A 15738-nucleotide genomic window follows, 5' to 3' on the forward strand; every position below is an offset into this window, starting at 1 on the left:
AAAAAAAACCCCCGAAGATTGACTTCAGGCTTCTGCTTCTTGAAGGAAAATTTCAGTGGTAAAGATGCCAAGAGCTGATACTGCTTTTCTTCTGAGACTGCTTTACTGAAACCACCCCACTCTGAAACATCCACAGGCACCTTAAGCAAATCATGTGTTGCAAACATAATTGCAGTGGGTGTGAACTCCATCTGGCTCGGGAAGCTCAGGCTCGCCTGCCTCCCCTCAGCTCGCCTGGGCTCAGCAGCACAGCCAGTGCCACAATCCAATAGAAAGGGGTCATGCTCATAAGCAGCATTTTGAGTGCATGCACAGGCACCCTCCTAAAAATACATCCCAGAGGAGTGCAGTTAAATGCAAACACTGCTCTTTCGGTAATAGATAGTGCTTTCCTTACTGGATTGGCTGCCACAAGCTGATCATGGTCAAGTGATGCCTTGGTTTTTGAAGACTGCTTTTTGAAAGAAAGAAAGTAGTGAAGAATGAACGCAGAGACTGAGCTTTTCGAAGGAACATAGGGAAGCCTGGCATTCGGGTATTCCCCTTGGAAAGTCACAGAGGCTGGTCCTGAAGTTTCCAATATTCTAATCACTTTCTAAGTTTATATCAGATCATTTTTTTGATGTTTCAAATAGGTTAAATAGGTTACAAATACCTTAAACAGCTTTTTTTTTTTTTTTTTTTTTTTTTTTTTTTTTTTTTTTTTTTAAGATTTGGTATCAAGTAATAATGTCCCTTTTACATCCACTCCGCCATATACTTTTTTCTTCCTCAATTTTGTATTTGAAACCAGAGCAACAGTTTACATTTCAGAAATACATTTTCACAAGTATGAAATCACAGTGATTTTCATGGTGAATGATAAGTGCCATTTTAGTACTAATTTCTAGAGAGACGTGGGGCAGATTCTGGTGCATAACTTTAATTTTTTATGCTTAGCTGAAGTCAGACACATCCAGCCAGTAATGAAGCCAGGTGTCTAATGAACAAGACCACCCAAAAAAGCCCTTTGCTAGTCTGGCTGTTAGCAAAAGGCATTTCTTTAATCCTACCTGTCACATTTTCAGTGTGTTCTCATCATTTTTCTTCTTAAATATAATCTTGGGGGATCAGACTTTGAACAGCTATTCATTTATCAGCTAGGGTTGATATTTGCACGTATTTTTCTGGCTGCCCACCTTGCTCTAGGGGAAGTAGCAGCTCAGGACTGGGAGCCACAGCAGGAGCAAGGACAGCCGCCTCTGCAGGACTGTCAGTCAGTCCGTCCCTCCTTCTCAGGAGACCAGCGAGGCAGGAGGCTGCGGAGGCACAAGCCACTGGCTCCTGTTTCCTGACCTCCAGGGCCAGGTCTCTGGCTGACGGTGGAGGGAGAGGAAAAGCAAAGCGGTCACCTCCTGGTAGAGGCAGTGTTACTGCAGGATGAGCTAACAGCGAATACATCGCTCAACACCCCTGGGAGGGACTTTTTAAATATCACCGTGGTCACTGGACCCTCCCCTTCAACCTGAGACGACGCTTAGAATAAATCAGTCTCTGACTGACAGCGCCAAAGATTTAGTTTTTATCCCTATTACTAGCCTGAAAACATGAAATAAAAAGCCCATGGTGTGAGCTGTTTGAAGGGATATTCTGCATTTTTAAAAAGGGATGAAGGGAAAAAGAATTTGTGGGGATACAGACAGCTTTGCTGGGGAAAGCATCTCTCTGTTACCTTGAGCCGGCTGCCTCTTTTGAGTTTCAGCCATGACAGTCAGCAAGCCAAAAACTAAATGAGAAAACACATCCTCTAAACGTGGTGGGTCCCCTTGTGGTAGATGATTTCGATGGAGCTGAGCTGGAATTAAATCATCTGCCCAGCACACCGCTCTGTGCCTGGCAGCAACAGCCCAGGGCTGCCCACCCAAGTCTCCAGGCAGCCCCCGGGCACACGGAGCAGCCCACGCTGTGCCCGTCGCTATCCCTGGCACAGCTATATCTGGCCAGCAGCCGTGGGCTCTGTCCCTCTGCCTCCGCCACGGCGTGACACGGCCGCCAACCCCAACAAGTGGAGCGTGAGGCTGCTGCTGCTGCCAGGGTGGAGAGCTTTTTTCTTAAAAACAAGGGCAAAGTCGTGCTGGTGAGCAAATTGTCCTAACAGGAACTGAGCAGGGCACCGTCAGACGTTCCCCTCTTTTAATCACAGACTGATGTCCCTCGGAGACGGGCTGATATTCAAGCACCGTCTAAAACATGACACCTTCTAATAGCAGGTTAGGGGGGGGAAAAAAGGAAAAAAAAAAAAAAAAAAGGACAGTCTGATAAACAACTGTCCCCACTTCATCCTGCTCCCCGGCTCCAATAGAGCTGAGAGTGCTGCTATTTGAGATGGGCAGAAACCGCTGGCTTTTGTTCAGAATCTATAGTGCACTGGGCCCCTTCCTGGGGCAGGGAAGGTGGTAAGACTGGAGTCAGGCTTGAATTTCAGACAGATCTGGACTGCCCCAAAAGTCAAGAACATTTAGAGGAATTTGGCCAGACCCTTTTCTCCTCTGTAATTGATGCCTCTAGCTGTGAGATCTCTTTTTGTTGTTGCTTGGCCAGAAATCCCCTAGAAATGCCTGTTCTTATGAGATTTGTGGCCAGATTGCCAGAGGCTACAGTCATTTCGGCAGTGATGGACATATCAAAAGCCAGATATTAAACTCTTCCTGATTGTGCCTTGGAAACTGCCCCAAAATTCATTCCAAAACAGATTTGCAGAGTGTAATATTCAACCCAAACCTCTTGGAGCCAACCTCTTGGAGTCAGCCCAACCTTTAACCTGAAGTTATAGCTTCTCTGCCTTTCGATAAAATAAAACAAACAAACAAACAAACCAGACAAAACCATAGCAGATTTGTATATAAATCAATAAGAAATAATTAACCAATACAGTTATCAGTAGGGCAGAAAGGTGAAATGAAAAATTCCTCTTGCCGCAGCCTCCACAATCAGGTGCTTCTGCAAAGGTGTCCTGTCCTTCTCTACAGCAAACACAGCCACAATGGCCAAGCTGCCAAGAATTGATAAGTCCAAAGTTTATACCCATGTACCTCAACCCACGCTCCTTTCATCCTCTTCCTTTTTTATCCTGATAATGCACAAACTGTGATATATCAAAAGGTCTTTTGGGCTATCTTACCCATCTCTCTAGGGAAAAGGACAGGGCTCAACATTTTGATAACTGCTTCAATCTCTCTTATGCGTTATAAAATCCCTCATCGCCACGGCAGCAAAGAGCTGGGTAAAACTGTTTTGCCTTAGCTTCATCTTAAAACTTTTGCTACTTTGAAGGAGAACTTTGTGCACAGTGCAAAGCTTAGCCTTCACCTCCTTGACACTGCCAATGTCTTCAGGAGGGTGTAAAAGACAGCCCTACTCTGGGCTGCAGCTTTATGGTGGAGTGAATGGAAGGGCAAGCTGCCAGGGGACACAGCCCCACAGCCTGTGCCTTGCACTTCATTCACTACCATGTGCCCACGTGCTGAGCTGGCGCTGAGAGCTGGCTGAAAATGAACCCTTTTTTTTTTTTTTTTTTTTCTTTAATTCCTCAGATTAGTTTTCAGCCAGCTCTGTCCTCTAATTCTTCTCCCTGTCCACATTGGAAATCTATATATAGGAAGAAAAGGCGGAACAAAAAGAAATTATGGGAAGGCACAGAAGCAGCAAGCCAGTGTTTTTTGTCTGCAGGGCCCAGCTGATGGCTGCAGTAGTTGCCCAAAATTACCCTTGCCTTTGAATTGGAAAAACAGAGCTCGGGGGTTCATGATGGCTTTGAGGGGATGCACATGCAGGCTGCCACTGCACACATTAGGTAGACCTAAAGAGGCAGTGGCATTCACCAGCACTATTTTGTGAATGGATTTCTCAGCAAGGAAGCTTTCCCTCTTGCCCTCCAGTTCCTTTACTCCTGGTTGCACTGTCATTTAACCCCCTGCAATCCCTCTCCTTGTCAGGTGGGCTTCAGGCATTTGCAGCCTGTGGGAGTCATGGGTACCTGGCAGCTGGCGTGTCTGTGTCATTCGGGTCTGATTACTAACACGAGTGGTTTGTAAAAGAGAGGGACTGGAAGCTGGTCCAGGACCCTGCGGCACAGCCAGCAGAGCAGGACTGCAGACTGGGGGGGACTGGGAGGAATGGAAGCCAACAGTAATTCTCACTCCGACGAGCCCCCCCTTTGTCTCCCGGAGATGGTACAGATGGGCAGCGAAGGTCAGGGCTGAGCTGGGTGGGGGAGAGAACTGGGCAGGGAAAAAGCCACGGGAGAAGGCTCTTAGGGGTTTTGTCCGATTACTTTGCGCTGAGAGAAGCCCATGCTGGCACCTTGAGGTCCCTCTCGTGCTGCTGGAGGGGATGGCCTTGAGGACGGTCCCGGGAGGGTGCCTGGGTGACAGAGTACCCCAGAACAAGCCTTATCTCCGGCAGGGCTCATCGGAGCCTCGGACGGCTCCACGCCCTCCACCCAGCCCCACCACACCTGTAGCCTGTCCGCAGAGGATGGGGTGCCATGGCGGGGTGCCACGGTCCCAAGCCGCAGGGCAGCCCCACCGCCACTCTCCAGGGCCGTCCCACGCGTGACCCCTTTCGCCACGCCACCCTCTGCGGTGTCACCGCCGGGCTGCCGCCGCCGGGATCGAGCGCCGGCAAAAAGGCCGGGAGAGACCAGCCCCCCTCCTTCCCCGCTCCCCCAAACCTCAGCCGAGGGTGACGTCATGGTGGGGGAGGGGCGGGCAGGGGGAGGGGACCCCCGCACGTCCCTGTCCCCCTGCACGCCGCGCAGCGCGGGGGCCGGGCCGGCCAGCCCCGACGGGGCGGCCCCGGGGGCGGGGGGGTTCTGCCGTGCTATCCCCACCCCCGGGGGGCGGCTCCTGCGTGTGCGTGTCTGTGTGTGTGTGCGCGCGTGTCCGTGTGTCTGTGTGTCTGTGTCGGTGTGTCCCCTCCCGCCCCCGCAGCGCTCCCGCCCCGGGGGGACGGTCCCGGCTGCCGCCCCCGTAACCACCGCACGGGGCCGGAGGGACGCGGGGAGCGGGGGGGAGTTTCTCGCTGATTTATGGGGCGGGGGGGACACGGGGAGAGCGGGTAAATCCAGCCTGTGATGCCTATAAATGGCGCTCCTCTTCCAAGGTGCACATTTATTTAAAAAAAAAAATAATTATATATATAAATAAGAAGGGGGAAAAAGCCCGGCCGGTGTCATCCCCCCACGTCAGGGCCGGTGGTGGGCGTGAGGCTGTACTTCCTCCGCCCCCTCCTAATGGAGCGAACCATTCCCAGCCAGCCTTCCTCGCCCTCTCCCGCTGCCTCCCTCTTCCTCTCCTTCTCCTCTTGTCTCCCCCCCTTGTCTGCAAAGTCCTCCGCTGCTCGGAACTTGTTGGCAATGTCTATTTTTCAGCTTTCCCCCACGTTCTCCAAAGTAACTATTTAAAGATCTGCAGCCGCAAATGGTTTTACTAAATGTAGGATGGGACTTAAGTTGAACGGCAGTTATATTTCTCTGATCCTTGCTGTACAGATAGGTAAGTGGACTGCCAAATTCCGTGTCAAGTTGCGCGCACCCCAGCCCGGCTGATGCATGCAGGAGCGGAGCGCCGGGATAACCCGCGCGGTGCGGGACCCCGCTCCCCGCGCTCCCTTCGCCGCCGCAGCTCCGCGTTCCGGCACTCCGGCAAGGCGAGGGAGACCGCGGGAAAAGGGAGCCGGTTTCTGATTTCTCGTAAACTACTTTTGGTTTTCCCAAAGCACTGCATGCTCGCTCGTACTTCGCTTTTAATTTCCCCTCCGCCTCTTCTTCTTTTCCCTCCTTTTCCCTCGGTCCCCGCGAATGGTTGCGTTTGTATCTGGTTTTCGGATATCCCCTCCGTTCCCTTCCACTTACAGTTTGGTGACTCCAGCGCTAAGAAATTCTCCTCCTCTCCCCGAGGGACAGAGAAATAAGAACCGGCACAAAATGTCTTGCGAGAGATATAGCTGGAAAGTTTTTTTTTTTTTGCAGAAATCAGGGGGACAAGCGAAGGTCTCCCTTTGGGAACCAGTACGTTTTCCCATTTGCAGAGCACCTTAAAACCAAAGAAAACCCATCACTAAATTAAAAGAAATAATCACCTCGAATGGGGCGATTAAACAAATAAAAATTACTTTTTAAAAAATCGCTGAGTCCCACCGCCCAATCGTTAATTTTGTGCTTGGAGAAGACCTGTCAAAAATCGAGCAGGTCCAAAAAAATTCTCTATATGCTGTTACTTAAAATAGAACAGGTTTCTTTCCATGCCGGTGTGTATTTTGTGTGCTTGTTGCTGGTTTGGTTCAATATCTTGGGGTTTTCTGTGGTTGCTTTTGTTGGTTTGCTCGGGTTCATTTTATACATTTCTTTCCTGATTTTTTTTTTCTGTTACGAACATTAAACAATCTCCAAGTTAATGACCACTTTGGTCCTATATAGGCAAATTTTAAAGACTGTCTACTGGATATGTACATTCCCGAGCATGATCCAAAACTGAGTTTTAAGGAAAGGGGAATTAAAGCATGTATTTTGTTATCTAGACTGTCAGGTGTGAAGAGCCCTTTGAAAATATTTTCCTGCAAAGGAATTCCGATGCAATTTTAAAAAAACCTCGGCATTGCTATTTAGAGATCCTTTTGCTCGGTCACACTCCTCTCAAGAAAACCTCTGCAGCATTTTATGGGTACCAAAGAAATAAAAGAGAAAAAAAAATATTTTAAAAGGAGGGGAGAATTAAAAAGGGAGGCAAAATGCCTTGAATACTTCCTCATCTAAAAAGGGGGGACCGGGGGAGGAAGAAATAGTGCAACGAAATGTTGACCTCTGGGATATGTGGTTAAATGATGCAAACCCCTACATTCGTATTACCATTCCATTTCAAATAAGGCTGAACTCTTCAGAAGGCCAGTTTTTGTACTGTCACAGAAACAAGGGGGAAGGCTTTTTTGGGATGTTATCCTCAATTTCAATCCTTGCAATTTTTGTTTGTGTGTTCGTTCATTCGTTTGGAGGAGGAGGAAGATTTTTCTTTCTTTTGTGTTTATTTGGTTCAGCCGAGGACGGATTTTATTGCAATTTCAAAAGGCAGCCAGAGTAGCTGGGAAATGCCGTTCCCGGGCTGGTGTGAGCATGAGCAGTCATTTGGAAAGTTACCCCCAAAATACTGCTGCACACCGCGGGGATGGTGGCGGTGCGGTGGCTTTGCGGTGCCCTGGAAGGGGACGGCTTTGAAGCTCGTGGAGGGCTTTTCTCCTCTCTGCTCCTCCTTCGGTATTTCGGGTAACCTTCCCCCCACCTCCTCCACACCTCCCCACCCCCGGAAAATCAGGTTCTGGTTGTCGGTGTGGGGTTTGCAAAGGGCCCCTGGCTTTGCCCCATCCCCGGTAAAGGCTCGCGTGAAATGGATGCTCGGCTCGTTCCCAAAATGTCTATGCACCGGGACTAAAAAAAAAAAAAAAAAAAAAAAAAAAAAAAAAAAAAGAAAGAAAAGGGGGGGGGGGTGTTCATTTGTTTATTTATTTAGGCATAGGAGATTGGAGCTGTCCGAAATCGCTGACATTTTGGGAGGTGACCGAGGTGGGGGGCAGGGTGGGCTCAGTCTCCGCGGAAGGGACAGGAGGGATGCACCAGTCGCAGGACTGAGAGAACGGGGAATGGGTTTCGGGAGGGGGCCCGGACCGTCACGGAGGGCTCCTGCGGTCCTGCTGCATTGCACATTGCTGCACACTGTTATCTTTGCGCGGGGGGTGTGGGGTGTGGAAGGTCGCGGCAACTGCAAGGCACAAGCGACCTAGTTCGTGAGAAAACCCGTTGTCTTTGAACTGGGAACCAGACAGGAACCGTGTCTATCCACTTTTGCTTTTTTCCTTTTTTTTTTTTTTTTTTTTTAATCTCCCTTCCTTTTATTTATTTAATTTTCTTAATTTATTGGCGGGGTTTAGGGCAGCTTTGGACCGGGGATACCCTTTGCGGAGGCGGAGGCGCGGGCAGACAGGGCCAGCCTGTCTCTCGGGGGTGAGGGATGCTCGGCTCACACTGACCCCAAACGTGACCCCCCCACCCCCGCACCCCGGCCCCAGCCTGGGGCAGGGCTCCTCTTCGAACCCCGGAATTTCAGCCCAGCCCGACACTTTTTTGCAGAAATTCGTGGCAACTCCCCCTCCGCTGTAGCAGCCGGAGCGGGATGGCGCGGGTTTTATAGGACATGTTTTTACCCTCGAGATGGTCTTCGGTTCTTCTCTATTTGTTTGCCTGCCTTTTTTTTTTTTTTCTTTCCTATCGTAGCCAATGTCTGGAGCCTGCTGAGGGTTTGATGTGGCTGGTGCTGGTGTGTGTGTGTGTGTAGAGGGGAGTGGCCACCAAGTCATGTTAGCGATGAATCAAACGGCAAGAGGAGGATTTGGGTAGAAACAGTCTCTTTTAGAGTCAGCCATTTAGCTTGTAAGCGGTACCTGGCAAGGAAACACACAAGCCCGTCACAGCCATTCCCTGGGGACACGGCGCGGGAGGGGACCCCCACCCGGCGCCCGGCGGTGTGGGCGGCAAGGGGCTCCTCCTCGAGGGAGGGGGGAAGCCCCTTCCCGCCCCCGCTGGCCGCAGCGACATCCCCCAGGCCTAGGGACACCGCGGCGTCCCCGGCTCCCGGCAGAGAGCTGCTGGGAGCCAGCCCGTCGCCGTGCCCGGGTACCCGGGGATGCCGGGCGGTGGCACAGCCCCCGCCGCGGGTCCCGCGTCCCGTCCCGTCCCGTGCCCTCTCGGGACGCGCCGAAGGAGCCCGTAACTCATTTCCTTCCCCCGTTTGCAGGCGGTTGCGCTTGTGTCGGTTCCCGTTGTACTGAACCGAGTGCCCTTGGCTAGAGCTATCCCGAGGGATACGTGGGCAGCGGGTTTGGGGGAGCGGGGCTCACCCCGGCCGGTCGCTCCCCGCCGCCCCGAGCACAGGCACGGCCGCACCGGCGCCCCTGCATCTTTCTGCGTGATTTCGCTGTCCCTTCTTTGCGTGTCTCCAGCGCGGCTCTTTCTAGTGATTTTTTTTATTATTATTTAATTCTTTTTCCCGCTGAGCCTTGCACGGTGTTTGCCCAGCGACCTGGGCAATAGGGAGCGTGTGCGTGCGCCTGCGTTTGTACAGAGAAACGCTCCTGCTGCTTCGAGGCGGAATTTTCTAACAAAGGATCAAGTCTGGGGAGAAGCAGGCAGCGCATCTTCACCTCCCCTCCTCCTCTCCCTTCAAAGAAAAAAAAAAAAAAAAAAAAAAAAAAAAAAAAAAGGGGGGGGGGGAAGGAATGAGGGAAAAAAAAAATCAATTAAATCATGCCGCGGTACTAAAACCCTCCGGTACTAAAAAGGGCGAAAAGCCCCTGGCTCTCCTCGTCGAGCGGCCGATGGCGAGCCTAGCTCGGTCCTACCGCCCCTCTCCTGCCTCAGGTCGCGCCTTTAGCAAGGGCTGGGGGCGGGCGGGGGGAGGAGAAGGGCAGAGGCGAGGCGGGGGCGGCGGTGCTGACCTGTGCCCCTGCCCCCGCAGCGTACCTGGTGCAGGCGGTGAGAGCGGCGGGGCGGTGCGATGCGGTCTTTAGGGGCTTCTCGGATTGTTTGCTGCGGCTGGGCGATAACATGGCCAACTACCCGCAGGACCTGGACGACAAGAGAAACCTTCAAACGATCTGCTCGTAGGTCTTTCCTCTCTCCTTCGGGGCCGCGGGGGGAGAATGGGGGTCACCTCGGGCCGGGCAAGGGGGGGCGAAGCTGGATGGTGGCGGGAAGGAGGGAAGGAACACAAGGAACGCTGGGGTTACGCTTTGGGTTCCAGGGTCTCTCCAAGTTCACTGCTACGGGGACAGGCCGGGCTTGGGGAACAGCGAAATCTGGAGGGAATTTTTAGAATTTTTTTTACAATTTTTTTTTTTTTTTTACCATTTTTTTTCCTCTGTGAATTTGAGTGGGTTTTGGTTTTTTGGGGTTTTTTTTGTTTGTTTGTTTGTTTTTTCCTTGCTGGCTTTGGTTTTTTGGTTGTTGGTTTGTTGGGGTTTTTTTTTTTTTTTTTTCTTTCCCTACTTAGCTCCTCTTTCGATTTCTTTCCTTTCCCCCGATCTATACCGGGTGCTGGCATTAGCTGCACAGGGATGGTTATCCCTTTCCTTATTGCTGCCTGTTGGACACACGATCACTGACAGGCTCCCCCCGAGGCTGCCCACCCGGGCCGGGCACAGCCGGCGCTGGAGAGGCGGCTCCTCGGGAAACAAAACGTGATTAAAAAGGGAAGAGCCCAGTCATGACATGAATCGCCCATCGGCAGAGAGGCGGCCGTCCCAGCGCCAGCTCTCTTCTGCCACCTCCATGGCCCCCCGGGAAAGCCAATTTTCTACCAGTTTCGCCCAGCTTCTGGCACAGAAGGGACAAAAAGGAAAGGGCAACGATGAAGGGGAATAATAGTAATAATAGTAATAATAACAACAACAAAAATATTAAAGGGAGAAAAAGTGCTCGCCTTGCAAAATCGTGTCCCGCACAGGGAGGAAGAGATGAGCATTTTCGACATGTCTGGGAGGAAAAGAAAAAAAAAAAAAAAAAAAAAACAAAAAACAGCCAACCAAAAAAAAAAAAAAAACCTAACCCGCCACAAAACAAAAAAACAAAAACCCCCCAAACCAAACCGCACATACACATATATACAAAAGGAAAAAAATCGATTGCAGCACAGAGTGTTTCCCTGATTTCGGTGCAAAATTCCCCCATTTAGAAAAAAAAAATATATTTAGAAACGAGATAATATCTTTAGACATAAATAAGTTTGGAATAGTTTGGGTTTTTTATTTTGCTCCGCAAAAATCAGGAAACAAAAAAACATCAAATGTGAAAGAGGAAAGGAAAGGAAAGGAAAGGAAAGGAAAGGAAAGGAAAGGAAAGGAAAGGAAAGGAAAGGAAAGGAAAGGAAAGGAAAGGAAAGGAAAGGAAAAGGAAAGGAAAGGAAAGGAAAGGAGAGGAGAGGAGAGGAGAGGAGAGGAGAGGAGAGGAGAGGAGAGGAGAGGAGAGGAGAGGAGAGGAGAGGAGAGGAGAGGAGAGGAGAGGAGAGGAGAGGAGAGGAGAGGAGAGGAGAGGAGAGGAGAGGAGAGGAGAGGAGAGGAGAGGAGAGGAGAGGAGAGGAGAGGAGAGGAGAGGAGAGGAGAGGAGAGGAGAGGAGAGGAAAGGAAAGGAAAGGAAAGGAAAGGAAAGGAAAGGAAAGGAAAGGAAAGGAAAGGAAAGGAAAGGAAAGGAAAGGAAAGGGTGAAAAGATTCTGTAACACTCCTCTTTTCCTACCTAGAGATTTCTGAGTCAAACACCCAAAAAGGCTGGCACCTCGCGGTGAATGCAGGGCTGCGGTTTACTGTGTGTCCTGCAACAGAAATAAATATCCAGGGGTAGCAGCGTCCTGATATGATATATTTTGCCCTCGAGTGCCAGACCAGATGTGGTCCTGATCTCTAAAAAATAACTCTTTTCCAAGAAAGACCCTTTTCCTGACCACCTCCTACCATCCGATTGCCTTTGCCCTGTGCCGGGATGTGTATTGAAAGAAGATGGTGAAAGATTTAATTTTCCTTTGGGAGATGCAATTACAGCAGAAATACTGCAGGAGAGGCACACTCTCAGACTCCAGCTTCTCAGTATCTCATTATTTATTACAAATGTAGCAAACATTGGGAGTCTACAACCAGCTTAGAGTGCTCATAAATTAGAGGCAGTAAGACCACTTTCGGAAAAAAAAAAAAAAAAAAAGGAAAAGAAAGGAAATCAAGACCCAGTCTGCCTTGAGGCATGGGGAAAATAGAAAGCAGAGGGCAGAATCGGGGTGATTTCCGATAACCCAGACATGGAGAGGAAAGATTCTCCAGTATTCTCCCTGTGTGGTCCATGGGATGACGGGGAGCCTGCCCCGGCGACAAAATTTCAAATTCCTTTCTTACCTGTGAAGAAAGGAATTGGAAAAAAACCCAAATTGTCCGAATAGATGGAAATTATCCCAGGAAAGCGAATCTCTTCGCTGCCTATAGAGCCCTGGCCATGGATCAGGGGTCTCTCTCGCTGCCCTGCTGCGGGTCGGTGCGAGGCGCCCAGAAGAGGAAGATGCTCCTTCTTCCTTCTCCTACCCTTCCTGCTTCTCCTACCCTTCCCACTCGACCTTTTCCTGCAGTAAGGGCCTTTTCCCGCCCCGGGGGAACCCCCTGCCCCCAGAGGGAGGGATTCCATACGCAGCACCCAAAGGGTGCCTTTCCCACCCCCGAGTGCCCGCTCCCACCGGGGACGAGAAACCCTCGGGACGAGCCCGCGGGCTCCCGGGCGAGGGAGGCACGTCTCCTCCTCCCGTCAGGCGAAGACCCCTCCGCCAGAGATCCAGCAGAGCAGTTTTTGCAGCGCCCTGACCGGGCTGGTGCCGAAGGCGGGGTTGGGGATGGGGGGGACCCCCGAAACCTCGGCCGGCGGCTCCTCCCCGCCGGCCCAGCCCCCCTTCCAGGCGTGCCCGGCTCGGCTCGGCCCCGGCGGCGGGAGGAGGGCGCGGCGGGCCTGAGGGGCGGGCCCCCTCCCCGGGAAGGTGGGCGCGTTCCTGTTTTGACGCCGGCTGCTCTCCCCTCCTGCAGGTACTGGGATGATTTCCACGCCTGCACCCTCACAGCGCTCACCGATTGCCAGGAAGGAGCGACAGACCTCTGGGAGAAATTGAGACGGGAATCCAAAAACCTCGATTTCCAAGGCAGCTTATTTGAACTGTGCGGAGGCGGCAGCGGCGCGGCACCGTCCCTCCTCTCGCCGGCCTTGCCCCTGCTCCTGGCGGCTCTGTGGGCCGCCCTAGTGACCTGGCTGCCTTTCTAGGGGGGCGAGCACACTCACACCCACACCCTCTCCATGTGCTGGATCTATAGAGGAAGTGTCCATCCGTTGCTTTGGGGACGTTGTGCTTTTCTGTGGTTGATGATGATGATGATGATAGTGGTGGTGGTGGCTGATGATGGTGAAACACCCATGTAGGACTGTGGAAGCGTTCTCCCTTTTTTTTTTTTCCCCCCCTTTTTTTTTTCCTTCCCCCCTCCCCTTTTTTTTTTTTTTTTTTTTTTTTTTCTTTTTTTGTGTTTTATTTGCCAAATCTTACCAAACAGGCAGCGGCGCGCAGCCCAAATCGGACCTCAGCTTTACTATCGCTTCGAATCAAAAATAGAAAAATATATATATAAAGAAACAAACTCGAGCCCTCGTTGTGCAAACGCAATCTCAGGAACGGCTCTGGGCCACCTACTGCTAAGGCTGTAACCGGCCGGGTACCTCCCGGCGAGCCACGGGCTCCGCTAAAAATGTGGCAGTGTGCGAGGCGAGAACAAAAACCGCAGACAGGAAAAGGCACTGGCGAGAAATCCAAGGTAGATGTCCACGTGTGAAGCATATGGTGAATAATTCACAATCTCTCATCTTTCCTCCACAGTCGCTTGGGGTTTTTTTTCGGTCATTCCACTGGGAAAAAAAAAAATTAAAAAGTAAATAAAAAAGAACATTTTTTTTCCTCGAGGGGAAAAGAGAGCGAGAGAGGGAGAGAAAGAGAGGGAAATGAACAGCTAAGGAAGGACGGAGCAAGAGAAAGAAAGACGTATCTAAATGCCCGGAGGAATGAAGGAATGCTGCTAACATCTCTTGAGAGTTTACCTTTACTTGCTGTTCGAAGGCATCTTTCCGAATTCACTGCCTTTAATTTTTTCCTCCTCTTTGTTTTAGATGTTACACATTACAGTAAAATATCTGAATATCCAACCGTAGAGATCACAAAAAGGGGGCTTAAATGTAAACCTAAAGGAAAAAAAAAAATAACAACAGCAAAATCATTTTGAAAAAAAAAAAAAAGAGCTTTGATTTTAAAAGAGAAGAAAAATGTAATTTAAACAAAAGTTTATTATAAAGTCAATTCAGCAAAAAATAACAAAAAAAGATTTGCTACAAAGTATAGACAGAAGTATAAAATAAAAATTATTGTTTGAAATGAGGGTGTCGTCCTTTTTATAAAATATGCCTAGAGTATCTGGAAAAGGACAGGGCATTTAAGGCAAGGAAGTCTAAATCTTGAACCCATCCCTTGACGAACACGGCAATTTCAGTTCAAACAAGGACAGGGCGCCTGAATCGCTTAGTCGAAGCCTTTCTCTCTCTCTCTTCTTTTTCTTTTTTTTTTTTTTTTTCTTCCTTCCTTTTTTTCCTCCTCCTTCAAAATACGCTGCGAATCCTCCCACCCTCCTCCTCCTCCTCCTCCTCCCGACTCCGCGAAGCATCCCCGCTGCCCGGCCGCCCGGGGCCGGCGCTGGAGCCCCGCGCAGCGGCGGGGGCGGGCCGCGGCTCTCCCGCGGGCGCGGAGCGCTGCTCAGCCCCGGCGCAGGGAAGGCAGCAACCACCATTAAGGAGGAGGCTGCGGAGCCGGAGCCGGGGCGCAGAGGAGCCCTTTCATAATTAATAAGGCAGCTCAGCCGAAGGAGCGAGGGGAAGGGGGGACGGGGTATTGATTTCGCAGCAGAAGCTGCTCTAACCTCGGCTATTTATAGGCGCCTGATGCCTCTATAAAGAAATACGCATCAAAGAGTAAACACGTCCTTTTTACTTATAAGAGGAGAGCCCAGCTGGCGATCGGGGGTGGGTGGGCGGGTGAGTGGGTGATGGGCAGGTAGGGACCACGAATTGGTGCGAGGTGATTTATTCCGCTGGGGAGTCGTTGCCTGTGCGGTAGCTCTCCTTTGCCAATGTGTAGGGTGGCAGAGTCTCTCCTTCGCCCCCTCTCCCTGCTCCCTCCTTTCCCAAGGTCCGCAATGTAATGTGTAAGCAATAGCAAATGTAACAGTTCATAAATCAAACAGTGGGTCGCAAGCCAATCTGCATTTCCCAAACGGATTGAATCCCAGCAACGAATGTGCTCAGGAACTGGAGCCAGGCGCCTTTACCACTGGAAGCAATGTTGATTTTTTAATGATAAAATACATTATGCGTGTGTTGGGGCGGGGGGGGCTTTGCAGAGCTCAGCCTCGCTTCGGCAGACACAGGTCTGCTCGAATTTCGTTTTACTTTGGCCTCCCTCTAGACTCAATCCCCACCACCACCAAAGGAAAAGGAAAACCCTGGAGAGCAGAGCTTTGTTTAAATGGTTTGGGTTATTTTCCCTCCCCACAGAGGATCTAGACCTAAATTGATTTTTCTGTGCACATCTCTGTATTCATGAGGTCAGGCGCTGCTGTTACGGTTTCCTGTAGCACGAAATGCCAGATGCCGAGGAGAGAGGGGAGAGGGAGCCCTTGCTGGGGTGCGAGGGGCTCAACAGCCTGCTGCCTGAGCCGGCTGGGCCCGGGCACCCCCGCCGGCGGCCGGCAGCGCGCCCCGCTCCGCCCCGGGGTGCTCCGGTCCCGCCGCTCATCCCGCCTTCCCGGCTGGGGATCCCCCAGCATCCCCCGCCGCCGCCCCCGCCTTCCCGGCTGCTGGACGGCGCCCGTCCGTCACAGGGCGATGGAAGGGGGCCTAGCAGCTTTCCCTCACCCCGCAGCAGAAAGCTGAAACGCCCTAATAGGGGGGCGATTTCCAGCTCATTAGCTGACCCGAGTTGTCTTCGTGTGAAGTTCAATTACTAATGAATAATCTCTCCGTAATTAGCACATCCCCCAGTTAACCCTCCGTTGAGGAGAATAATGAACGGTGGGAAACTAGAGAAAAAACAGCCGAGCGG

General features: G+C 51.2%; 1 protein-coding gene across 1 annotated transcript; it reads left to right on the plus strand.

Annotated features, from left to right (window-relative positions):
* Window positions 1-5110: 5110 nt before the first annotated feature.
* NRN1 (neuritin 1) lies at window positions 5111-13065 on the plus strand. The gene is made up of 3 exons (XM_066325088.1): window positions 5111-5534; window positions 9543-9687; window positions 12635-13065. Exons 1-3 carry the CDS (start codon window positions 5480-5482, stop codon window positions 12864-12866), a joined length of 432 nt encoding a protein of 143 aa, XP_066181185.1. The 5' UTR covers window positions 5111-5479; the 3' UTR covers window positions 12867-13065.
* Window positions 13066-15738: the final 2673 nt, after the last annotated feature.

The sequence above is a fragment of the Sylvia atricapilla genome, chromosome 1 (genome assembly GCF_009819655.1).
Source record: "Sylvia atricapilla isolate bSylAtr1 chromosome 1, bSylAtr1.pri, whole genome shotgun sequence".
In the NCBI taxonomy this organism is placed as follows: Eukaryota; Metazoa; Chordata; class Aves; order Passeriformes; family Sylviidae; genus Sylvia; species Sylvia atricapilla.

Coding starts and splice junctions, on each gene's coding strand:
- NRN1 (XM_066325088.1), top strand. CDS start 5,480: ATGGGACTTAAGTTGAACGGCAGTTATATTTCTCTGATCCTTGCTGTA. Junction 5,535..9,542: donor GATCCTTGCTGTACAGATAG/GTAAGTGGACTG, acceptor CTGCCCCCGCAG/CGTACCTGGTGCAGGCGGTG. Junction 9,688..12,634: donor AACCTTCAAACGATCTGCTC/GTAGGTCTTTCC, acceptor CCCCTCCTGCAG/GTACTGGGATGATTTCCACG.